Genomic DNA, 26,570 nt, shown 5'->3' with positions numbered 1-26,570 from the left:
GGAGGCAGAGCGGGGATTTCCCTCTCTCCCTCGTTCGGATCCCGTTCCCGTTCCCTCTGCCCCCGCGGCCCCCTCTGCCCGCCTCTGGGCACGCCGCCCTCGCCCCCCTTCCCGCGGTGGCTCTGTGCCGGGCAGAGCACAGAGCGGGGAGCCGGGCACACGCGGGGTAAAGTTTCCCTAGGAAAGCAGGGGGTAGGGCTTCCCCTCATGGCAGAGCCGGAGGGTGAAGGCTCCCGAAGCCGCGGGTGCCAGGCAGCCCGTGTCCCTGGTGCGCCAGCTCGGGTGTCCCGCCGTGTTTTTCCGCCGGCGCTGGCGCTCCCCGCACCGAGCTCCCCCGGCGCCCGGAGGGAGCGGCGCGCTGGTTGCCTGGGAGGAGCCGCTGTGTACGGGCTGCACAGAGCCGGGATCGCTCCCCGGGAGGTGTGCCCGGCATGTGCCCGGCGTGGGCGGTGTCAGGGCCAGAGGGGTTCCCGGGCAGGAGCCTCCCCCGAGCAAACAGGTGCAGGCGGCGCGGCTGGGGCTGCGCAGGACGCGCGGGGACACCGGCATGACTAGTCCTGGCACTAAGGCGTCGTGGCTCTCGCAGCCGAACGTGAAGAGCGTGCTGGTGTATCGCAACGGGGACCCTTTCTTCCCGGGGCGCCGCATAGTCATCCACGAGAAGAAAGTGTCCAACTTTGATGTGTTCCTTAAAGAGGTGACGGGCGGGGTGCAGGCGCCCTTTGGAGCTGTGCGAAACATCTACACTCCCCGGGGTGGGCATCGTGTCCGGCAGCTGGAGGAGCTCCAGAGTGGGGAACAGTACGTGGCTGGTGGCAGGGAGGCCTTCAAGAAACTCAAGTGAGTGTCTGAAATGTAAGATTTATACAGAAATGAATATCAGCATTTGGGCTTTGGCACTGTGGCAGTGCTTCAGACGACCCCTCACCCTGTCCCTTTTATTAGTCATTGCGGAAAGAGAATTTAGAAGCTGTGATCTAGGCTGAAAGGAAAAGAGCTTTAGAGGTGAGCCCCAGAAGGGCTCAGTAGAAGAGTGGAAATAAGACAGTAGAAAAGGAGAAACAGCCCTTTAACCCAAAGGACATGCAGAATAACATGTTGTGATGCCTGTGCTTAGCTGAAGGGCCAGTATTTGTGCTCAGGGGTAACAGGGTGAAAGCAGTAAAAGGTGGAGTATTGACAGTCCTGCTACAAAGTTGATGAGCCTGTGAATTCATTTCCCAGTGCTTCCTTTCTTGGTTATTTTTAAAAAAATCTAAAGTATTCTACACAGCTATCTGCATCTCCATCACTTCTGTTCATTTTGGGTATGTATATAGCCTTTTAATTTCCCTCCTGTTATTTAAAAGATGACCATTTAAATTATTTTTCCTACCTGGACACCAAGAATTAAGCTGCCAGTTTGTCTGCTTTCTAGTGAGTCACTGGGAGAATAATGTGAGGGAGGTCTGGGCTTTTAGGTGTGTTTCCAGAGTGGCTCTGCATGTGATCAGTAGATATTCTTAATTCTGTCAGTGAATTTCATGCTCTCAGTTGACTATTACGTCTTTTGCTCTTTGTGGGCATTTTTCCTATAGCTGAATTTATAGAAATAATCTCAAAATTAACAATCCCTTCCTGGAGGTGTTTGACAGTTTATATCATCAACTTATGTTATCAAGACCTTTACAGTGTCTTCCTCATCTTGCTTCTGTAGAGTTGAGGGCACTTTATTTTTCAGGAGAGCTCATTAGTGGCTCATTATGTTTCAGGACGAAACTCTCTGTGTAATGAACAGGATCTCTATCATCACCCTTACCTTTTCTGTCACTAGCTGCTTCTAAAGATTTATTAAAACTTCTTGCACTTCAGTAGGAAAAACAGAGAGAAAGATGTATATTTAGCAGGCTAAATATAAGCCCTTTTCCAACAATACTTACTCTTTTCCTTGTCAAATGCGGTGCTCAACTCTAAGAGAGAGGTACCATTTCCTTTTGAAATTAAATTCTGTGATTCCATGGATAGCTTAAAATTCTTGGTTATCACCACATCGTGTTACACATCTCTAAATGTGTTTTGTGTTTGATAGGCTACAACTAAGTAAATGTTTGGCATTAGCACACACTGTTTAGAGAATTGGGCTCTCTGGATTTATATTGCATAGGGAAAAGCATTTCTTTTTGTCAGTTCACATTTTAAGGTCAGAGTTTTTTGGTGAGACTTTTTCAGACTTTTATGGTTGAAAAATGCAACAGGGTACCTTGTTATTTAAAGCCAATAAAGATAATAATTTAAGAAAAGCTAACCTAAGGGACTGGGTAAAAAGAGGCTGTTTTATATATCCCTTGATAATATGTCCTAGTTCTGTGCTGTAGACTGGATAAATTGGATGACTTGAGGTCCCTTTCATTTCAATTCAGAATTGGAGTTGTTCACTTACTAGTATTTGTTTACATAGTGCTGGAAATGTTGGCAGTGCTTTTATAAGCATTAAAGACAAGTTGAAGGGCTAAATGTTGAAATTGTTCTTAATTGGGGTGTAGACAGAATGGTAATTAGGGAGATATCTTAGACAGAAAAGTCAGAGAGGAAGAGTTAATTGGAAGGAACAGATTTTTGGAAGGAAATGAAGGAATGAAAAAAAAGTGTGTATTTTTGTGTTATGTGTCACAGGTAAACAGTTACAGTGTGACAGACCAAAGCATCTGCCTTAAAGGATCTGAATCTGGTCTGATGGCAGCAAGAAGTTTCATTATTTATTTATTTATTTATTTACTAGGTTTTTTTTATTTTTTTCTCCCACTAATTCTTATTGGACATATTAATTGCTATGATAACTGTGTGGGGCTGAACTTTGAAATGGAGGCTTGTGGCACTGATGTGTGAGAGCTGTGGGAGTGTAATGGAGGAAGTATCCAAGGAGTAGCAGAATTTGAAAGTGTCATTGTTCAGCTTCAAGCAGTGCATTTGTCTCCTCTCAGATACCTTTCACTGAGAAGTGAATCTTTTTCTTTCCTGTTCACAGTGAATTCAAGACTAAGCTGTGCTCACCTTTAGCACATGAGACAAACCCTGACTCTTAACATTTTGAGATTGATAGTTCTGAGGGTGTATATTCTAGATAAACTGCTGAATAATTATTTAAATAAAATAAAACAATCAGCACTTAGAAATTCTGATTTTAGGAAAAAAAATGTAGACATTTTCTTTAATGAAGGAATTTTTAGTCAGTGTTGGTAACTTTTGTAACATGTAACAAGTTTTCCAGCTTGTTTTGCCATTTAGAGGTGTGCTAAGTTAACACACCCCTTTTTTTGCATATATGTAGTAAGGTGTGTTGGTGTATTGTAGTTGTTACAGTGGTGAGTGAGAATGCACGTGTAGGCTGCTCCCCTGTGGAGTTCTCCAGCTCTCAGCTTCCTGAAAGAAGACTCTCTATGCTGGAGCTGGTTTCCATTTTATAGGTTTTTTCAGCTTGCCATCCTCCATCCTCCTTCCTTTTCCCATTTATATCTGTGCTCATTCATCAATGGTAGATGGTCCTCTCTCCAGCTGTGTCTTTGTAAGAAATGCTGTAGTTTCATCGCTGACTTGGCTAGCCATGGGTTTGGAAGCATTTCTGCTTTCTTCGTAAGTGAGCATAGGGCTGTAAAATTTTTGGTCTGACATTTTTTTGGGTGCCATCATCCAAAAAAATAAGCCTATTGCTCCTATTTAGAATTTTTCAGATTTGCAGGTCCTTGAAATTTCATGATTGAATTCCCAGACTACTACACAGTGAATTTAAGCCTTTGACTATGTATTTGCTTTTCTTTTTCACTTTTCTTAGTTTTTGGTGAAGTAATTCACAGGTGTTTGGGAAACAAGAAGTCTGTTGCTGTTGTTACAGGCTGTTGGAGCCATTTTGCCTCAGGCATTCATTTCTTCTCAGTCTTGCAGGCCGTAAGACTTCTTGGTTTTGGTCTAAAGAGAACTCATTCCTTTTTAAACTGAGAGCTTGGAACAGTTGTTATTATTTTTTTTTTAAACATGAGGCTTTAAAAAATATTATCCTATGTTGCTACACTTACCTTTTTCAAAGCATTGGCATGCACTTTCAAGCGTGGCCTGGCAACTTTGCTGTGTCCAACTGTCCTCTCGCAACAAAGCCTTGAAATCCCTGTGGCCATTCTCTGGTGCCTTGATAAATGATTGCCATTCCTTCAAAAAAAGAATGATGCTTTTCTTTCTTTTTTCCCCCTCTCTTTACTGCTTTTGCACCTTCATTCAAGTCCCACCAATTCTTAACTTTGGCCAAGTAGGAAAGTTTCTTCTGGCAAATGAATCTGATCCCAGCTGAAGGGCTGCAGATGTGTTGTGAGATCTGAGGTCTTTTGGTGAGCCTACACCAATGCTTGGCTTTAGGCATACCTGATTTCTCAGATAAGGTCTTCTAGTCTGAAATGCCTGGTAAAGCACCTTCCCACTGGAAGTGAAATCAGGGAACATTACAAGGATAACATAATATTGTCCAAATAGATGTATTTTGTTTGCTTGTCCAGTTGAGGCTTGTATTTTATCCATAAAATAATTATGAAGCTACTATTGGTTCATCCAGCCACAAGAAATGAGTGTTCAGAAGTGCCCACATTCTATTAAAACCAAAGTGATGTAGATCCTTTTAAACTTTAGCTGATACACCTGAGTCCCTCGGGTGTGCAGGAAAATTTAAATCTATCAGAGACTTACTGTGAGAAACTCAGAGGCAAGAGGATGACTTTGAAAACTCCGGTAAGGTGATGCTGTGCTGAGAGTTATTGATCCACCTCACAGCTGTATATGAGCTTCTTTTTGACAAGGGGGTTATTGACAGTCTGTTCTAATCACCAGTGACTTGAAGATAGGTGGTTGGTTCTCCCCTGTCTTTTATATTAGCCCAGAGGGCTAGCCTGAAGATTTATATTGAGTTAATTAGTATTAATTATTACTTACTTTTTCTGTTATTTTGACTATAACAAATTTTAAAACCTTCATGTATGAAAAAATGTGTAGAATATTTGTATTGTGTAAGTTAGATGCTTCTGTAAATAATCAAACCTGTTTTCTTTCTACAGCTATTTAGACATTGGAGAAACAAAGAAAAAACCTGCTGAAGTCAATAATGAGGTAGGATGGTAAAATATTGAAGTAAGCCTGTGGTTTATGTTAGTGACATGCCTGCATTTATGCCTGACTTTTTTAATACATTTTTTTAAAATTAAATTTTATAATAATAAAGTAAGCTACCATTCTGCAGATATTTCTTCACTGATTATTACTCTGGTTGGTCTGAGCATGATACATTGACTGTCTTCTCAGCTTTCTAAATTGTCATATCCAGTTAAAAACTCGGTAAGAAAAAATATCTCCTGTTGTCTTCATCGAATTTGGTTGTAAACCTAAGGGAGATTTGCACTTGCAGAAAAAAATGGTAGGAATGAGAATTTTGGGAGTTTTGGACCAACAAATTTTCTTCAAAACCTGGTATTTCCTCTGAAGAAGGGACATTTTTCTTTGAAAAATGCCGCGGTAAACTTCTAACTAGTTCTAGTCCATAATTTTCCAAGCTCAGTCATTTCTCTTCAACAGTCCTTACACTGTAGTTCGAGGAGAAAACTGCAAGCTTCAAAAAGCATCATATGTGGATTTGTGTGAGATGCGTGGCTCTGCATTATTTTTACTCTTTTGCTGTGTATGGAGGTAACAGTGACTCCCAACAAACATTTGAATTACAGCTTCTGGCTCGCAAGAAGCATCAGCTCACTTGTTTTTCAATTTCTTTTGCCTTGTGCTCTCAGTCCACATTTTCAGCAATTCAGTGGTTTGTATAGCAGGTGTGTTCAGACAGTAGGACACCTTGTACCAGAAGATCCTCAAAATTGTCCTAATGACCTTTACCATGCTACTCAGATACTTCTTATTCAGAGGCTGTGAAATACAACAGTTTTATAATTGAGCAAAACTTGTATTTTATTGAATGGGCTCATGAACAGAAAGATCAAATTCAAGTTGAAGATTTGATATGCTGCTACAACTATTCTGTAAATTTACTTAGTTGGATAGTCAGTACAACTACAGCCTCACTTTTTCAAGGCTAATTTTAAGGCTGATTATTTTGTTGCAATCCTTAGAATATTTTTGATGTAACAGAAAGTCTGTGCAGTTGGAGAAGTAGTTGTAGAAGTTGAGTTTTTTTACTTACAGTTGCATGTTTGATAAAAGATGCATTTATTATTTTGTCTGCAATCAGTGCTCATTGTATATTATCTTAAGACTTCCAGCCATGTCTCAGGGTTTTGAAGTAACCCAGCATAAACCCTCCATTATCTCAGCTTTCTTCTTCATATTTGACTTACATTTGCAATCTCCACTTTCCCTGTGCTGAATTTAAATCCCTGTGCTGGATTTAACATGATAGATTTATCTAGGGAGAGGAGTCATAAAAATAAGATGAAACATACTGATAGTCTACAGATTTTTATGTGGGTTTACGAATAACACAATTGTCTTCATGACCTAATAATTTCATCCTAGGAATGAACCTTCAAGGGTCTAGTAACAGAAGTTTTAATGCCTAAATTAGTTTTTGTTAAAATGATATGAGGCAGAAAGTCCTGGTTTTACTTTTTTTTTCAGATGTTCACTTAGAAATCAAAACCCTAGATTTGTTGTAGGACCAAGAAAGGCAGCATTATTCCTATTGTGCCTAAGTGCAAAGGTATCAATTCCATCAAGCACATGTAATTTGGCATTTTCTCCACTAAAACGATTACAAATACCTATTTCTGATTTTGGTTAGTGTTCAGGGAGTTAAAATGAAGAAAACTTTATGCAGCAGCTGTACACTGTGCATTTGTATGCAGCTGTATGTTTTCTTTTGTGTTAGTTAAAACTGCCAAATGCTTGACATCTGCTTTTGGGAGCACTTTAATGTTGTTCTTCCAAGGCAACATCTCAATTACTTTAAATTTGCAAATAACTAGAAAATGTGTGTCAAAATAGAATTAAGCAAAGAAAAAATTGATGTTCAAGATATGACGTAAATCCTCTGGCAGAGCCATCATGATGTAATAATATGTCTCAAAGTTTTAACAGTTGTGTTAGTGGTAGACAAAATAGTAAAAATATTTCATCCTTACCCAAGGTAAAGCTTTGTTACAAACTCTTTCTGAGGTATGTTTTCATCCATCACTTCTTTTGGCAACTGAGCTTCTTGTTTTGCAAGAGAGATCCCTTTTGTACCAAAGCTGATGTGCAAGTCCAAATACACTTTAAATGATGTGCTTGAGGAACCTAACAATTAATCTCTTGAGAAAATACGGACCAACAGAGTTACCAGTTGTTTATTATAAGCTTAATTGTTTTTAAAAGGTACTGAATGTTATTTTCCAATTATAATGTGGAAAGTGTGGACATTTATATTTCTCTAGGCACTGTCTGATCTAGATGGTCTCTCCCTCTGCACTCAAAAAAGATGAATTTTACTTGCTTTTGGGGCTGGGCAAGCTGAAGAAGAATCAACTGAGCTTTTGTATTTGCAAATCCTGTAGCCAGCTATTTATTTTAAACTCACTTTGCTTCAAAAAAATATATCCAGCTGGAACCTCCTTTCTTCTTCGGCTTGTTATGACCAACTACTCTATGAGCACACTGTAATACATGAACTTTGCCATGTGATATTGTAACAGCAAAGAATTACATGTTCCCAAGAAAAGCAGAAGTATTTTGATATTGAAGAACCAGTCTCTTGCAACTGAGATAAAAAAGGAAAGTTATGCTGGCTGTATGAGACAGCATCTGTTATCAGAAGGCCATAGTAGCCCTGCAGTAAGCTACTCTACTCTTGATGCATTTGCCCTTGGTTGATCTTCTTAGGTAGTAAGAACATTGAGGTTTTTTTTTGTCTGCACTTCACTTTTTCTCCTGGACTTCTAGGAAAAGGTAATCGTGTGGGCAGCTCTGACACAACTATGTCACATTTTCCCAGTGACAAATCACTTTTTCACTGTTTTACATAAACTTATTTTATTGCTCCATAACTCCTTTTTGTTTGCAACTTCTTGTTTTATCATTTTGTTTAGGTGTCATCACATTTGTAGGAGTATTTGTTGAATAGAATAATCAATATTTTTACAAATGATTCTTCAGAGGATTAGTGAAGATTCCTCAAAGCTTTCCTACATGTATTACCTGCATATTTGTATCTGTATACATCTCCAGAACATCTCTCCCTGGTGAAAACACTTACTAATCACAAGGATTTCAGTGAATGTCTGAACATTTTTTAAATTTAAAACTTCTTTTTCTGGTCCAGTGCCAATCAGTTCTCACACTGGTCACATTCTGGGTGACACTGACGTGGGCTAGGACATGGAGTAAAGCGCTTTTGATTGCTAGGGAGCTTCACAGAACGTGCTTGTGCCGGTGCTGAAGTGTGACTGCAGGGTGAAAATGTGACTGTCAAAAAGTCTTCTGCTGGTGGTCTCTGGGTGCAGCCCATCACTCAGCAGCTGCTGGGGGACCTTGTGGACCAGACATAGCTGATTGGCAAATCTCAGTGTAGGTCAGCTGGCCACTGTGTTCTTGGTGAGGTCCTGGGACAGGAAAGGTTCCCTGTTGTCCAGTGCTGACAGAAGAGGCGAGCACCATGAGAGGGGAGTGTGAGATAGAAAATACAATGTTCGAGACTTGGTAGATATGAACTTAGCACTAAAATTTCCCCCAAAAGCATCTAAGATGATGCTATAAAAATATTTTGAAGACTTGCAAATCCTGTGTTTCCTTCTGTTCCCCCATATTTCAAAATTAAATTATTCTAGTATCATTCATGGCAGTTGGATTTTTTTCATCCTTTGTTGCTTGACAAAGTCACCACTCATCTCTCAGCAGTAGTGTGATTTGATTTATTTGTAAAAATTATATTTTGGAAGTTTATGATGTTGTCCCGGTTTCACAAATTATTTTGGTATATTCATGCTGGATATACCTTGTATCTAACTTAACATGAGTAATTCTTTTTCAAGTACCTTCTCATGAAAAATCACAGTAGTTATAATTATTTTTTATTTTAAAACTACTGTTTGTCGTATTTGACAACGTACATGTTTAATCATAAGAAAAATCTTGTCATTTTTCAATTGTTGGGCTCTTGATTCACTTTAGCATCTAACAGTCAGCTAGAAATGGTTCATGGATATTTTCTCTGTACAGAAGATAGTTTTGTAAAAGGGACTGAATAGATACTAGAAATTATCCCAGGCTGTGCAAATTACAGCCTTTTGATGTCAAAACAATATAACTACATAAGATGTTCTTCCCAGCTTCTTTCCTAAGGATTAAAAAAACTCAAACATTATTTGTGCTACCCAAGATTGCTAAACACAAAATGCCGTATGGCTGGTAACAAGTTGTGTATAAAAGTCTATTTCATACTCTTTTGCCAGAATGCAAAACTAAACCCTCTTGCTACTCTATATCTGACCCATTTGATTTCTTCTATTGCTGGTGTCACAGACTGGGCAAGAATTTTCTCCTTTTCTCATGCTAAATTAATTTGTAATTCTGCTGTAAGTGTATTTTAAGGAATAAGACTATTAAAATGCAAAGTTTGAAAAAAATTGATATATGTCTTTAATCTCCTGAACAACATCTTTAATAGTTAAACGTGGTATGCCATTGTTTGGTATTTAGTATCCCGGTAACATAATTAGCACAACAAGACATACAAAACAAATCCTCTTCCTGAGTGTTCACAGCCTAAGACCAGGAGGAATCAGAGAACTTCCCAGACATCCAGTTAGAAGATAAGCTGTGCCCATTTTTTCCTTATTTGAGCTGTGGATGCATAAAATTTCTCTTTACATACTGCTGTTTCACCTAAACTGTGCAGCTGCAGTTATTTTGATTAGAAGTTTGCTTACAGATCGATTTAGTGATTTTTCGAGCAGCAGAAAGAGTTTGGTTCATGCTACTGGAGAATTCCATGGTCTGTATTGAGTTTGATCTGAAACTTGAAGGTTCTCTTCCTGATTTAACACCTGCCTTGTTCAGTAGGGTAACTGGTCTTCCTGGCCTGTGAGGAGACCAGGAGAGAGTAAAGAGGAGCCAATACTGAAGCTTTTAATGAAGCATGTGTTAGTCTCATCAATAATTTATTGCTGTATATTAAATTGACTTACTTGAAACATTAACAATTTTTACCGTTGATTAAAAATGGTGAAAAAAAAATATTTTAAGGGGATTGTTTTTTGTTCTTCATCTTTTGGCTGCTCCTAGCCTCAGGTCTTTCTGATGAGCTGTTAAGACCAGAGACTTCCTTTTAGTTTAATTAGTCTAATGAATTTGAAGAAGATACACAAAATGTGAGAGGCATGACCAGTCGGAACCAGAATTGTCACTATCATGTCAGAGTCAGAAATTAATGTCAGGATCTATTTTGCTTGACTAAACTCTATTATTGATACCATTGTTGTGTGTGTTGTAAGCAGTGTGGGTACAGAATCATGCAACTCAGAGAAGGAATGGGATCTATTCTTGACATCAAGAGGGAACACAGATGTGATCTATTTTGGAGCATTGCACAGGCTAAGTTTCTGGGTAGGTAAGGCCATGCCATTGTCTGACTTACCCCAGCTGAAGATTTGGCCACTAGTCCAATGTCCTAAAATTATGGGAGATCCAGACTGAAAAATTTTTCTTTCCAGGGTGTAATTAGCTAGAGTGAGATTTACTCACTAATGTACCAATATCCAAGTCCATTTCACTTACCATGTGTGAAAAGGAGGGTGATTTACCTTGCAGGTGAACAGGTTTCAACTCTCTGTGAATTTTGTAGGAGCTTTGCAGTCTAGAAGGCTCCCTTAGTCATTGCACAACTGTCTGCTGTGGAATAGCTCATGTCCAGCTCATCCGTGTTTTATGTGAGCTGAGAAGTTTGTGTGCAGCTGTAGTCTTGTGGCCTGTTGCTCAGTTAATAGAAGTTTGGGTGTTGCTTTATATCCACACCAGTATACATGCTCATAGTCTCTGGCTCAAGGATGTTTTGTACTATCCAGAGTACCATCTAGCAGGGCAAAGTAGCCAGGGAAATGTGGATTATCCAGGTTAGTTACTGCAAAGGATAACTGAAATGGTTTTGTACTAGGCAAATGCCTCAGTGAGTTTGACCCTGCAACTTTAGTCAATGTGTAAAAAATGTCCATTAAAAAAAAAAGTCATGTTTCTATGAAATAGATAACATGTTTCCTGTGCAGTAATAGCTTTAGAAAACTTATTGTTCTAGTTTGGTTTTGATCACTGAACCTTGAACATTCCTTTCTTTCACATCACAGGGTGGTGATGGTGTATATCAATGGGGTTTTGGTTCTTTTGACTGCAGTTCTGCCCCAGGGAAATGTAAATATTTGGTCTCAATTTTCCTGAGCACATTGATTAACAAACAGGCCATTGTAACAAACTGGCAAGGCCATGGCTCATTGCATGAGCTGATAAATTTGGAATGTGACATTGTGTTGAAATATTTACAGCTTCAAAAGGTTAGTTATAAAGTGACGTGAGTAATGAGTGAGATGTGCGTAGCACCCAGGACTACATTGGTAGCAATAAGAAAGACCAGCTCATATACCCATAAAAATCAAAGCATCACAGAGCATCTGGTTGAGACACATTTAATTTTTTGGCTCATGCTTTGTTGCTGTCCAGTGTTGCTTTGTAAATACATCTTATCCTATAAATCATGCAGCTGTTTAATTGCCCCCTTTGATGGGGGGGACACTTCTGGTAAGGGAAGGAAATAAATCAGTCAGCGATACCATTTCTTAGCTATGGGTAACTGGTGTATGTATTCATGGCAGCACTGTGAAAATTCTGACAGACTTCTTTATTTAGCATTATGTCTAATTATTTAATGAACACTGAAAGGAAAAGCTAAGAATGGCACATTTCTATTTGAAGCTATTCTCAAGTGCATAAAAATCACCTTTTTAGAAACTGAATATGTAGATTGGCATGTTCAGAGGCCAGTTAAAAGACTAATTCATTAACTATACTTTTCTTGTATACAAGGATTGACTCTGTGAAGTGTCCCGTGCCTCTTACAAGTCCTAAGAAGCCAAGAGGAGGCTAGGTAGTTTTTAGAGCCTGTCCCACTTCCCAGTCTATATTTTTATAGAAGTATATAGTGCAGCATTCATAGAAGCAAAAAACTCTATTCATGGGGATCAGCAAATAGGTTCATACCAACCAAAACAAATAAACTTAATTTTGATACATCTCCATGTTAGATATTATGTTTATTACTTTTTATTGGTTAGCATGTGTCTGAAGAAAGAAGTGAAAACCATTATTTTTTATCTGTGTCCTTCATGAGTCCTTCCATGAATAGCTATTCTCAATGATGATTTCCATTTAATGCCATATGTGTGACATTCTCTTCCCAATGTAACACTTCTTGGAATTAGAAAGATTGCATAAGCAGGCCCATCCATGGTCTTCTAAAAAGGAGTGGCATGTTTGACTCTTTCTCTTTTGTCAATGTGTCTAAAAATGCCTCACAAAAAAGAAAAAGTCATGTTTCTATGAAACAGATGTTTCCTGTGCTGTAATAGCTTTAGAAAACTTACTGTTTTAATTTGTTTTCATATAGTCAGCTGACCATAAATGTAACTTCTTTTTTAAAATTAAAATTGTATTAAAGTGTATTTATGTTTATGCATACACAGACATTATATTTAAATATACATGTGGATACACACAGACTAATTTAAAATGGTTTTCTTACAAAAATATGACAGTGTGACTGAGGTAAGGGTTTGGCTGCTGATCATTTAGCTTTGTTTGTGGCTTTTTTCCCAACAATCAACACTGGAATACATAAGTACCTAAAGTAGGTTGAGCAGTGTGTTGTATATGTTTCTTAAGTGTTATGTTTGTGTTTGTTAAATTTTGTAAAATTAATGTAAATGTAAAATTAATGTAAAATTAATGTATATTAATGTAAAAATAACTATGTTTAGCATATATTGTAAGTGAAAAATATATAGGCTGTTATTTAAAATGAACAGCTGTGAGGGCATGGATTTTATTATGTTGTTTCAGTTGGATGCCGATGTGCTGTGTGTTTGTGTTTACAAAGGAGACACTCAGAGCTAATCACAAGTTCAACCGCAGTGTATTATGACTGAAGATGAAAGCTGGACTCCAAGAGACCCTGTAAAATGTGTTCTGAGATTGAAGTGTTTACAGAGTCCTCAACCACTGCAGGGTGATTCTCATTCCCAGAACCTAACCTGTGCTGAGTTTAGCTGTTTTGTTTTCCCCAGACTTTGCAAAGCCATTTCACAGATGGTAACTCCTCTCTGAAGTAAGTAAAATCTATACTGCTGTAAGAGGCTCTGTGTGAAATAAATTTATTTTTTATTTTTAAAGAATAGGAAAATAAATATTATGGTGTTTTTGAGTGTCTGTGCTCCCATGGTGTATTTACAGCTGTGTGTAGCTCTTGTTGCTTTGTAAATTGTCATTAGATTTATTGCTTCCAGCTTACATAAAGTTTTCTCTGAGTTACTCCTTCATCCCCTGAACACTTTGTGTTGCTGCTGTGTGTTGTTGTGTAATACCTCAGATAAGTATCTCGTCACAAATTATGAATTGTTGGCAACATTTGTCAGTAGGACATGGAAGCTGCCCTTAAATGGGTCTTTTCAAACAAACTGAAAATGTACAAAATTTAAAGATAAAATCATAATGGGGTCAGACCACTGGTTAATGTAAATCTGCTTGCAGTTGCTGACGTAAATTGGAAAATGCTGATTTACATCATCAGAGAATGTGGCTGGTGAAATGAAAAGAAAATAAAGGGGTTAGGGGGCTAGTGATGTTGGTCTCTTAATGTAAGCACAAACTTTCACCCAAGACCACTTTGTTGTTAATATGTAACTCTGCAGTGCCAGAGGGGTCAGGCTATTCCAGACACTGCAACATTGTGGTGCCTCCTACAAACATAATAGGAGCAGAACTATGTATTCTTTAATTAAACCCAGGACCTGGTCTTCCGCTGGGATGGTTTAGTGGAACTCCAAATACTTCAGAGGAACTAAACTGATTTACTGTGGCTGAGCACTTGATCTTTTATTAATGTATACTTCTGTATTTTGAAGTTAGGTACCTTGCTTTTCACAACCACAAATAGCTTAACATTGATCAGACAGAAGTTATTCTAAACTCTATGAACAGAACAGATTAATGAGAAGAGGGGTGCATAGTAAGGAAGTGGTGGGCTTTTTCTTTTTTAATCACAGTGTAGTGTGATCTTTATAAAACATGCTGTCAGAGCATGCTCTGATTTTTGTAGTTTCACTTTATAAAACATATTTTTGCACTAACATATTCTCTTCATTTTCTTTTAATAAAGAAGGTACATTGATTTAACAGGCTTAGATAAACAATGCAAGTTGATATTTTGTTCCAGTTTAGGCCATGTTTAGGTTGAACAGACAAATACTTAGTCTTGGCCCAAGCTGGTCCAATGTTATAATCCCCTGCAGTCTGCTTGTTTAATAACAAACCTAAACTTGTAAGGCTGCAGAAGGCTGTCAGAAATATTGATCCTCAGAGAGAAGTCCAAAATACAAAATTCCAAGTTGATGCCTCAGTTTCTATTATTGGCAGAAATACAATCCTCCAAATAATAAATGAGCTCTTAACATCTGTCAGGTTATTGTTTTCTCCAGGGTTTGGTTACTGGGCTACATGAAATCGCTTGATGGACTTCTGAGGAGCCTATACCAAAATTATTGGTTTTATCAGCCTGCAGGAACAATTAAGTAATAGGGCCCACCTGGTACTATCCTTAAGGGCCCCTTTATGCTTAATGAATACTTTCTAGCTTTCTAGAACTCTAGCTGTTCCAGTAAGGTGTGGAGCACTGGAACCTGAGTGTTGCAGACTGCATCAGAGAACTTAGTCTGATGGAATGTTTGGAGAGACTGGGAGAGCTTGAGCAGCATAAGTGAGCATCAGGAATGGATGTGGAATCAATTTTTTTTAGTATTTATGTATTGGATATTTTACAGGGGATTGTCCTGGCAACCTACCAGCTACAAAGAAAGGTGTAAGGGCATCCAAGATTCCGTAACTCCCATTTTGTGTGCAACCTGTGTTTGGAGCCTAAATATTAGGACCTGATGCTATGGAAGTAAATCAGTATTGTCTTGTCCTCCAGTAGCATAACCTTTGGAAAGTTAACTTTTTTCCCCCTGTATGCTGAAGGTCTTTATTAGATTGCTTACACTGAGAAAAGAACCCTTTTAATGGCTGACACCAGCAGTATAAATGTTTTCAGATGTTGAAGCTTAAGCTGTATTTTATTTCTTTTCCAGTAAATTTTCATTTCAAATTTTGGTGACATAAATGACCAGGTATGCTCTGAAGAGTACGCTTCAAATGTTTCTGCAAGAATGGCTGAGTTCCTAAGTTATTTGGCAGTTCCCAAAAAATGTCTGCCTCTCCTAATGAGCTGTATGATAACAACTTCTTACTCTCTTTCCAAGCCTGTAGTAGTATGTGTGAATCTCTCAGATCACGCTGGAATTGACAGCAAGACTGTGAACTGCAGTTACCTTAGGCATTAGTGCACAGCTAATGTACAGTCTAGTACAAAATTTCTCTTTGTATGAAGCCAAAACAATCATGCATCTACAAAACAGATCTTAAGGAGTAAATGCAAATGGCTTGTGAGATGCTTGTGTTAAGGGAAGGTCCCCAGCCATGCCAGGAGTCTGCTTCCTAGTCTGGTCTGTAAGCAATGCTGGCACAATGCAGTAGTCACATCTTCCTTGTTGTCTCTCCTCTTTTAGATGTCTCTGGCTAAAATATCCCTTTGAACTGAGCTTCAAATCACCATGCCCTTCTGGGGCTGATTGCATCTGTTTAGTCTTTTTAGTCTATGTAGCTGTGCAAAGGCTGATTCTGCCTTTCTCCCTCCATGACCACTGTGGGCTTTTTTGTCCTCTGAGTCTCTCAAAAAAAAAATGTTTGAGAGAGCTACACAGCTCACAAGGGCCTTTGAAAAATGCAAGAAGTTGAAGTGAGTTGAATTCAGAATAAATATGCTTCTTTTTCAGCAGACATTGAAAGCAGATTTTGTTCAACATATTTACTTCTTGTATTTTACTTGAAATGATTGTACACTGAGTGCCAGTATTGCTTTTGGTTTTTTGGTTCCTTTTCTCCTAAGTTTGCTATCTCACCTCTAGAATTTATGAGCTTGGTGCAGAATTTGCTGTGTGACATTCTTTGACTCATGTGGGAAGTCAGATTTGATTATTTTAATAATAATTTTTAGCCGATTTGGAATATCTACTAGGTTGAGCACCTTTCTTTTCAGTGTACACAAGAGAAAGATCTGGAAAGAATTCCAGTCATTACTAAATGAGTTTGTGTGAAAATCTAAGCAAAGACTAAAAGCACAGGAGTTCAGATAATTTCCCACAAATTAAATAAGAAGTACTGGTTAAGTTAGCACCGTGTGTGATAAAACTGCAACATACCATGTCATTAAACTGCTTTACACAGTGACTGGAAAATTGCCAGTTTAAATAAACTTTGTACATCTATTTGAAAGCATGTCTCTCTGGATGCTGGCTATTTAATCCTTCAAGCTTTTATGGTTTTTGTTTGGTTTTTTTTTAGAAATGTAGACAACTTGTTAATGCATGTACTATAACTTTTGAATGTTTGGCTTTAACACCTTATTTTTATTTGCTAATGATGAAGAATTTAAAAAAAAATCTTCCTAATGATTTTGGAGTTTGGGTTTATCTTTTTCCTTTTTTTAACTTTCAGTTTAGAATAGCAACATTAATGTTGATCTCAATTCTGTGTCTGTTCAAAAGAGTACAGGGAATAATGTTGAGAATTAAGTAGCATATGTATTATTCTGAAGGCAAAAAATCTGCACTTCACCTCACTTTTGAGTCATTGCTCTAAAATGAGCAAAGTATTCAGGAACCTTTATAAATTACTGATAGATTTATATTAAAGGCCTGTACAAGACCAAAATTATAATAGCAAGACCAAAGTTATTATAACAGCAGAGAGATCTAGCAATGGCATTTATTATTAAAAAGAGAGGATAGTTTAATTGCCTGTGTCATGGTTATAAGCAATAAAGACTAAGCACAAACAGCATTTGGGAGTATCTCTTTGGGTCTGTAGGACAAGCAATGATGTCCATACAATTCTGTCCTCTCAGTGCAAACCATGTATTGTTCCCTGATGCACATGGTGGTATGCTGTGCTGTGGTTGTTATTCATCACACACATAAACCTGCAGCAAGTAATTATGTGTGCTATGTAGAAGGTAAAGCTGGAATGGAATAAAGTGCATGCTTTAAAGACATAATGGTGGGTTTCACAGTCAGTTTTTCTGTCTGTGAAGACTGTAATTTCTAATTCTTATTTTGTTATTGCAGGTCAAGCCAGTCACTCACAGTAGAATCACCGCATCAGCACGGTTTCGAAAGCCTCTCCAGGAGCCCTACACTATTTTGTGAGTAGGATTTTCACTTAGCAGATTGCCATTTCAGGGGTAATTGTGGCAGTGTGTTCACTTCAGGTGAGCTTCATTTAAAATGCTCCTCCAAGTTATTTTACTTTGCTTTATTTCAGCCTGATTGCTAATGGAGACCTTATTAGCCCTGCAGTGCGCCTCCTCATTCCCAGGAAAACACTGAATCACTGGGATCATATTCTTGAAATGGTTACTGGAAAAGTTACCCTCAGAAGTGGAGCTGTTCACAGGTATAAGGAAGCCAAATATTTGCAAGATGCATTTTATATGCCTAGATATATTTCTAAAACTCCATAGTTAGATATATTGGATAATTCCTATTTCATGGGAAGTTTCACTGTAAGAAAATTAAAATATGTCAAAAGGCAACAAAATGGAAACATGTTGACTCCAAGTAACCTTCAGGTTTCATTTCAACTGCTATTGAAAAAAAGATTAACTGCAATTTGCTTAAGCTGTTAATTTTAAATTAATATTAATGAATTAACTATTTAGTTAGCAGGCCTGTAATAATACAATACTAATGCAATACACTTAGTACAAATAATTAAGTTACATGTCATGCTAAAATAAATGAGCATGGTGAAGTTGGTGAAGATGTTTGGAATGTGAGATACATATGATTTGTGTTACCTTTTAATTTTGATAGTTCTTTAAATTCATTGGGGCAAGCAATTTCAAGGAAAATATAATAGATTCTTTGGGGTTTGTATACCTGGGCCAAGACTAGGATGTGCTTCATATTCAGCTCTCAGCCTCTTAATAAAAGCTTATTAAAAGCCAAGGCAAAAGTTGGTGTTGGGGTTTGCCTGTTCCAGTATCTCACCTGGTCTGAGTTGTGGTATCCAAGGAGTGGGAGGTGACCTATTGGATAGGTAGGTTTCAGTCCCTTAAGGTTTTTACAGTGTGAAATAAGTTACCTAAAATGGCATTTGGTAGTTGTTGCAAGTTTTAGAGCAAAATCATAGATGTGATGTCTGTGAGAAACACTGCCATGTAAGTGGGCTGTCAAGGTGTGCAAACAAATTACTGACATTCCAGTGTTGCCCCATGCAGAGCACATTACAGAAATCTCTTCATCAGATGGGACAGGACCTTTTGTGGAAAATCATTCTTCAGAGCCTATGCAATGTCTGAGGCTAAGTTTGCAAAATCTTTCTCAAAACAGTGAAGATAAGGCAGTCTTTTAGTTCTTCTGCTTGTTTTCCTGTTTGATATGGGTGAGAAAAGATTAAGGTAATGCTGTTGAATATTAGCTCTCAAATTTTTCCTCTCAGCCCTGCACTTTTTTGCTCCTATTAGCTGGCTACTTAGGACTTTCACTTGCAGTAAAGTAAACCTGTATGTGTTGAAGGTTTCTGGATCCGTTTCTCAGCTAGTGTAATTCAAAAGTGAACAAAGTGAGAAGAGACATTTACAACATACCAATTCTTTCTGCTCTCAGGTTGTTTAGCAATTTAAAAATCTTTCACATTTTATTCTCATTACTTGGTGTCACTCTGGTGAAACTGAATGTTGTACATGAAAGCATTCAATATATAACTAAGATTCCTTTAGAGACATTCCTTTCAGTGCTCATCTTTAATCCTTCAAAAATAAGATAATGTACATGACATTTTTAATTATTTAATGTTCTTCCCTTGCTGGTTTTCTATTAACTCCATTTTAATTTCTTTTTCACTTTAATTTTCTTTTCCTTAAAATTTTAGAAATACATATTAGTAAAGTAATCGTAGTTCTCTAATAAGTTAGACATTACTTGCTGAGTTTTACTGAAACTATGTTAGCATTAGCGGAGATTTGTTAAAACCACTGACTCTGGGAAGACAAAATTTCTCATTAAAGAAGCATAAGTGGACTTACATGAACCTGAATTATGTACATGGCAGCTTTTTCTTTTCCATGTTATTAAAAGACTTAAAAAGCTACCAAGTCATACAGCTTCACATGGGGCTTTTAAAAAAGAAATGATCGATCACCCTGATCAGAATAGGGATGCAAGCAAGAAATATGAGAGGGGAGATGATAGGAAAGCAGCTTTTCTGCTTGCCAGGTTGTTGGTGGGGATGGGCTGCAGCAGGATGGGCAGGTACCTGGTGCATTAGCACGTGGAAATTTGGGATTTCCCAGAAATTGTGTCTTTGCTGTCTCCCTTTGTCAGCCTGTATGCTTGCTTTCTTTTTGCTGTCACTTTTTAGCTTGGATACAGGAGGGAAAATGGAAATCCATTGACATCTCACAAGGCAAACCTAGGTCATCCTCGTAAGAAGTGACTATGAGGATATTTTTGTTACATTATACAAGCCAGAGAGAACCCAGCTGGTCTGTGAATGGTTGTGGCAAAGTGGGTGGGTGAAAATTGTGGCTTCAAAATTCAGAAATTGTAAAAACGTAGCTTCAGAAATTAGTGTCACAAAATTTGTGTATGCTTGTTAAATCAATTTAGTTATTTGAATATCCATTTTTAAAAAATGTGTTTTGATTTCACTTCCATCTTCAGCAACTGATTATGTTTGATTTTGCTCTTGTGATTATTATTTTCAGGATGAAAAATACAGTTAAAGATTGCTGGGTAATCTGTAACATTTTTTTGAGTTGTATTAAACAAACAACTTCTGTGCTTTAAATATAACATTAAAGCACAAGCGAAACAAAAGATCAGGAAAAAAAAGCCACCCAGTTATTTTGAATGTACCCCTCTATATCTGCAGCCCCATACAAATATATAAATAATTCTTAAGCTGTGGCACACTTCATTTGCTGTTTTTTCCCCTGAGTTCCCAAAGCAAAGTGCAATCTAGCAGAACACAGTGAGATTAATTCAGAAATAGGCTTCCTGCTGATTTTCCGATAGCTTGTTTTATTTTCATTATTTGTGTGTAACTGATGTTGACTCTGTGGTAGTGAAACATAAATTGCTCTTTGAATTGCTGGCATGCCTATGGAATGTTTGCACTATGAAATAAATATGAGTAATACAAATGAGGTGCTCCAGTTAGCATACCTCTTCTCAAGGAAGCAGCAATGTGATCTAGATTTAAAATAGCTGCAATTTCACCTTTCAAAATTTTCAGCCTTTGCACGTAGAAACATGTTCCCATGTGGCAGGAGACACAGAAAATCAAGGTACTTTCACAAGGGTAATACAAGAAAGATGTGGACATGCTGGAACAAAGGGCTGCAGAGAGGAAAGGCTTGAAGATACTTGTGGTGTGAGGAGAGCTGGGATTCTTCAGCCTGAGGAAGAGAAGGCTCAGGGGGATCTTTTAAATGTGTGTATATACCTGGTGGAAATGAGTGAAGAAGACAGAGCCAGGCTCTTTGCAGTGGTGCACAGTGAAAGGGGGAAATACAGGCAATTTCACTTGAACATAATAAAAAAGTAATGGTCATCATATAAGTGGAACATGTTGCCCAGAGAGGCAGTGGAGTCTCCATCTTTGCAGGTGTTTAAAACATACCTAGAGACAGTCTTGAACAACCTACTGTAGTTGCTCTCGCTCTGCAAGGCATGATTGGACTAAGTGGTCCCCAGAGATCTTGTTCAGCCTTACGTATTCTGCGATCCCTGGTTCAGTAAAGGGCATGATTTTCTTCTGTGTTTGTTCAAGGTTATGCCACCATATATATCAATTTTAAAAGCTCTTTCTCTATTAAACTGAAAATTTATGCACATTATAAGTCAAGTGTGTACTCAAGGTAGCCTCTTGATATTGTTCCCCAAATGTTCATTGAACTGATGCCTTGAGAAGTCAAGCATCAGTATGGTTGTGTGTATTTTTTTATGTATCCTTGTGTTGGGTTGAAATTTGTGACAATAAATTTGTACATTGTATAGCTCCTGTAGAAGGCCTTCTAGAAAGGCAGTTAAGATACCCATTCAACATTCCTTTATTTAAGACTTAAATGAAACTTGTTATTGTTGACTTTTAAATTAAATATAAATATTGTTGAGTTTTGATCTCTGCTTTGTAGGAAAGAGCCAATTTATTATTGAATGTTACTTCTTACTGTTTTGACCATCCTAGAATAAAATTACAAACTTGACAAGGAAGTAAATTCCCCCAACCAGTCCCTGATGCATCTCTTTCTTCTCAAAAAGAAGTTATTATGGTAAAAATACACCTGGTGTAATAGGCATAGTCATTATTGGTAGGTGCCCGAGATGCATGGCTTCTTGTTTTAATGTAGTACTGTATTTCCTGTTATTCCCACCAGGTTCCAACATTCTGATCTGCACAATATAACAGTATAAATGCAATATTATTGGCATGGTATGTGTTAGGTGGACAGGACTTTCAGTCATGAATGCCCTGTTCTTACCAGGATACTGCATAGTTCCCTGAGCAAAGATAGAAGGTGGAACTTGGTAGGAGAGGGGGGTCAGGAACTCATGGAATAGATTCCTTCCAAGGTAACAGGTAAAAGGTATTAAAGACCTTAGAAGTATAAAGTCATCTATTTCTTTCTAGAAATTATGAGAGTATTTAATCCATTATAGCACTTCATACTTAGTTTTATATAAACTGTGACTTAAGTAGTTATTTTGCTGTTTTTCCTTGGTGGTTTGTTTGTTTTATTCTTTTTCTTGGATTTTAGGTTGGTTGGTTGGTTGGGTTTTTTTAAAAAATGTAGTTACTGATCATTGTATGGTGTCCACTGTACTTTATTTGGTTTCATATCTGGAAATTCAACATATATTTAGTAAGTTTAGATTAACATAGCTTTCAGTGCTCTTAATGCGCTAACAATGTTAAGGTTTATTAAAATAGGCCTTTTTTGTATTTTTCAGACTGTACACTGTAGATGGAAAACTTGTTCAAAATGGGTCAGACTTGGAGAATGGGCAAATTTATGTTGCAGTGGGTAGAGAAAAGTTTAAGAAATTGCCTTATGGTGATCTGCTGTCCAAATCTACAACAAGAAGGCCACAGGGGTAAGTTCTAGAGGTGTGTGATACTTCTCCTGTGTTTGTGTGTATCAATTTGCTTACAAAGTGCCACTAGTAATGTACAAAATTATTAGTCCAAGAATGATGCATGGGTTCGTATGGATGCTAAACTTCTTTGGCAGCTTCTGAGAAAGTTGAGATAAAAATAAGAAAAGCAAAAATGGAAATATAGAAGACCAGTTCATGTTGTAAGCATTCCCTTGATAATGTATCACAAAATTAGCATCAGAGAAGAATTAATCTAAGTCAAAGTAATCCTGTTTTGGTTTTTTTTTTCCCTTGTGATACAAATGTCTACAGTTGAATGAGATTATGTGCAGCTACATCAGTTTAGGTCTACTCTTGCTTAGTAATGTCTTGTGAAACATGTACTCCTTTAAGATTGTTTTATGTTTGGGTCTATTTTTTGTGGGCTAGAACAATCACATAATAGAGTCCTAAACTGGGTGTCTGTGAGGAGAAACTTTTGCTTTTTGAACCTTTGGAAAACATGAAAGTTTGGAACCATTTCATTTAAATAAATGGAAAGAAATGGAAATTGTAAGGAGCACTCACATAGTAATTCACTGGATACTGCTCTGCAATATTTTTGGAATATAAAATATGCATTGTGGGGTCATGCATTTGCTTGAGTAAGTTAATGATTATGCACTTAAGCATAGTCTAGTACACAGAATGAGTGATACTTAGTGAAAACACACTGAAAAAAACAATTACCTCTGTTCCTGTAGCCACCTTGGTGTTATCTGACTTGATTATAGATATGTAGTGTCTGTGCCAGTGCCAGTGTACACAATTCTAAGATTTGGCTTATTTCTGCAGTTCCAAAACCTCTGTACTACCTCCGATTGTGGGATCTCGAAAATCTAAAGGCAGTGTAAGTATCAAATTTCTAATTCAGCTAAATTCTGGCAGATGGAAAGTCCCTGTCCTTTGGGCTCTCTGAAGAGAAGAAAATCCACAGCCACCTGGTGGCATGCTTATTAGAGCTTGATGAATCTGTAGCTATTTGCAGTGTCAATTAGACAGAAGAAATCTGAGAAAATGTTGTTGTGAAAAGGGCTGCTTTGTTTTTTATAAAAGCTTCCATAGCAAAGATCAGCTGGCTTGAGGTCTTTCCTATAAACCTGATCACATATATTTGTGTATTTATTTATTTTTTCAAATTATATACCTAAAGAAAAAAGACAGAACTTTTTACCAAACATTTTGCAGAAAATTGTGTTTCTGAACGCTGAGTCTGAAAAAGGCCCTAAGCCAGTTTGCAATCTGATATGTTTTATTCGAGGTAACCACTTTATACAGAGCTTGATCCTTCACTGGTTTGTGTCCTGTATAGCTATTTTTATGTGTACAAAATGAGTCATGGAACCATTAAGGTTGGAAAAGACCGCCAAGGTCATTGAGTTCAATCTCTGACCTATCACCACCGTGTCAAATAAAGCATAGCACAAAATGCTACATCCATTTGTTTCTTAAACACTTCCAGGAATGGTGACTCCACCACTTCCCTGGGCAGCCTATGTTCCAATGCTTAATCACTGTTTCAGTGAAGGAATTCTTCCTCATGTCCAACCTGAACTGCCCTGGCGTAGCTTGAGGCCCTTTCCTCTTGTCCTGTTGCTTTTTGACTGGGAGAAGAACCTAACCCCACCTTGCTACAAGAGTCCTCTGTGGATTTAATTTTAGTGCCAAAACAGAATATAAGTATCTGTTTTCACCAGTTCTTCACACATGCAGGTTACTGTACAAGTACAAGACATCAGGAAATCAGACTCACAGTCTGTCATTATAATTGTGGTAGCTGATCATGTCCATTTACCATGATCATGTCCATTTTGTGTTTACAAAACAAAACAAACAAACAAGTCTCTGGAGCCACTAATAAAATATACAAGTTTCTGTTCTATTCTATTGAATGTGTTACTGCCCCATGAACACTGTCATTCTCCTCCAGCTTCTCTTGGCACTTAGAATAGTGCCCAGGTCTCATTTACACAGACAGTGATTTATTAACAAGTCATATTATGTCATATTAACAAGTCATGTGTTATGTCTTGTGACTGTCCACACATATGAATGAGATAGCTGCATGTAATATGCATGCATGCATAGACTCATCTAGCCATTCTTTTCATTAAATGAAACATTATTTTCTTATAATAAGGATGTGATTTTTCTCCTGGAAGCTGTTGAGAATTTAATTGGTCAGATCATATAGTAAGTTGATAAGATAGTTCTGGATAATTTAAGATATTACTTAAATGTACTGATTGGAAATTATTACGCTTCTTTAACACCTGATACCAGTTCTTAATGAAATTTTAAAAATAAGCTGGTTAATTTACATCATTGATAAATACATCCTCTTCTTTTCAGGGAAATGATGGGCAATCTAAATCTACCATTGGATCCAGTGACTGGGGAGAAAACAGTTCCTCACCTCAGCTTCCCAAAAGGAAAGACAAAAAAAGCCAGAATCAAGAGAATTCTGTGTCCAGGCAACACTTTTCTAACCACTCTACAAAAGTAAAACAGACAGTAAAAGCTTCCACAGGAGTCCTTCAAGATAATGGTCAGTGAGATAAACACTATTGTAGCATAGTGGCTTTTCATTAAACAAGTGAAACAGTAGAATAACATACTTGAATAGTTCTTGAATTGTCCATTTACTCTGGCTAACTGGAATTGCCAAAGTTCTTTCTGCTTAGGAAATGTATTTGTGCATATCCACTACATTCCTGGCTTCATTTACAGAACACAAGATGCAGTGTATATTTTTAGTATACCTTGGAAGTTAAGCTCATATGGTTCTATCTTTATACTTTTGGTAAAGGAAAATAAAAAATATATTTTTGCCATTTTCCCCCTCTTCTGCCCTGCAATAAGGTGAAGAAAAGGAGTTGGTGCTCTCAAAGGACCCCTTGCTGTCCCTAAGGATCCCTGATTACCTGCCTGGCTCTGTGTAACAAAACTACTAGACCCTGGGGGAAGAACACAAGCAAAAACTCCAGTTAGATGGTAGCTGTTGAGGCTAATCCTACAGCAGAGCTGCTGGAGGCCCTTTCAGAATTTGCCCTTCTCTGTGCTGTCACAGCAGTGGCAGCAGTTTGCAAATTTAGGCATAAACATCCTCTTTGCAAAACTATTTTTCTTATCTTATAGTGTGATTTCCCCCTATTTTTAAAAAAAGATAGAATATACGTATAGCCTTATTTGATAGATAGACATATATAGGGAAATATTTATGTTTCTGTATGTAGTGCTGTTGCTGCTCCACCTGCTGACAGAATTGGTTGGAAGCCACTAAGTTTATTGAAGAAGTGACTGATTGCTTCTCACTTCAGCTTTCCCATGCTTTGTTAGCCTTGTGTACCTAGGAGAAGATGTTCAAGGCAGCATATTGTCTAGTTTGAGCTCAAGTGTATTTTTGGAGAAGCTCTTGGTTCGTTCTGTGATCCTCTATTTTTCCTCCATATATGAAGACTTGTTAGTAAAAGTGAGAATGGGCCATGGAGTTGTGCTGCCAGGTGCAGTTCAATCTCTTCTCCCAGGTAAGAAGTAACAGGACGAAAGGAAATGGCCTCAATTTTCACCAGGGGAGGCATAGATTGGATATTAGGAAAAATTTCTTCACAGAATGGGTTGTAAATCATTGAACGTGCTGTCCAGGGAGGTGGTGGAATTAAGTCCCTGGAAATATTCAAGAAAGTATGGATATGGCACTCTTGGAAAGGTTTAATGGTGAACATGGTGGTGGTGCTGGGTTGACAGACTTGATGATCTTAAAGGTCTTTTCCAGCCTTAACTATTCTATGATTCTAACTCTTGAGAAATTAGTCTTTTCACTCCTGACTCACTCACTCAGTGGAGTGTGGGAGCTCCACTGTGGTCAGAACTTTGGTAGCTTGTAGTGAAGTAGTTAAAATAAAAGGTACTACAGTGACTCCAAATGGTCACCTTCTGCAAAACTGCTGTCTTTTGTGCATTCTGTTCCGGTCACACCTCAAGATGGAGTGACCTGAAGCACAGGCCAGGCAGGCCGTAGGAGCT

General features: G+C 37.9%; 1 protein-coding gene across 1 annotated transcript in view; it reads left to right on the top strand.

Annotated features, from left to right (window-relative positions):
* The first annotated feature begins 510 nt into the window (after positions 1 to 510).
* DCDC2 (doublecortin domain containing 2) overlaps positions 511 to 26,570 on the top strand; it is a 53,986-nt gene continuing 27,926 nt past the window's right edge. The window contains exons 1-7 of the mRNA XM_005525247.3: positions 511 to 840; positions 5,073 to 5,124; positions 17,469 to 17,545; positions 17,665 to 17,796; positions 22,359 to 22,502; positions 23,340 to 23,394; positions 24,897 to 25,092. Of these exons, the coding sequence (XP_005525304.1) occupies positions 548 to 840; positions 5,073 to 5,124; positions 17,469 to 17,545; positions 17,665 to 17,796; positions 22,359 to 22,502; positions 23,340 to 23,394; positions 24,897 to 25,092 (949 nt within the window). The 5' untranslated portion in view covers positions 511 to 547. The remainder of the gene's footprint in view (positions 841 to 5,072; positions 5,125 to 17,468; positions 17,546 to 17,664; positions 17,797 to 22,358; positions 22,503 to 23,339; positions 23,395 to 24,896; positions 25,093 to 26,570) is intronic.

This window comes from Pseudopodoces humilis, chromosome 1 (assembly GCF_049639895.1).
Source record: "Pseudopodoces humilis isolate 2021_Gansu_Grassland_sample_001 chromosome 1, ASM4963989v1, whole genome shotgun sequence".
NCBI classification, from domain to species: domain Eukaryota; kingdom Metazoa; phylum Chordata; class Aves; order Passeriformes; family Paridae; genus Pseudopodoces; species Pseudopodoces humilis.
Note: the sequence above shows the minus strand (reverse complement) of the source record. Positions and strands in the feature narration are given on the sequence as shown.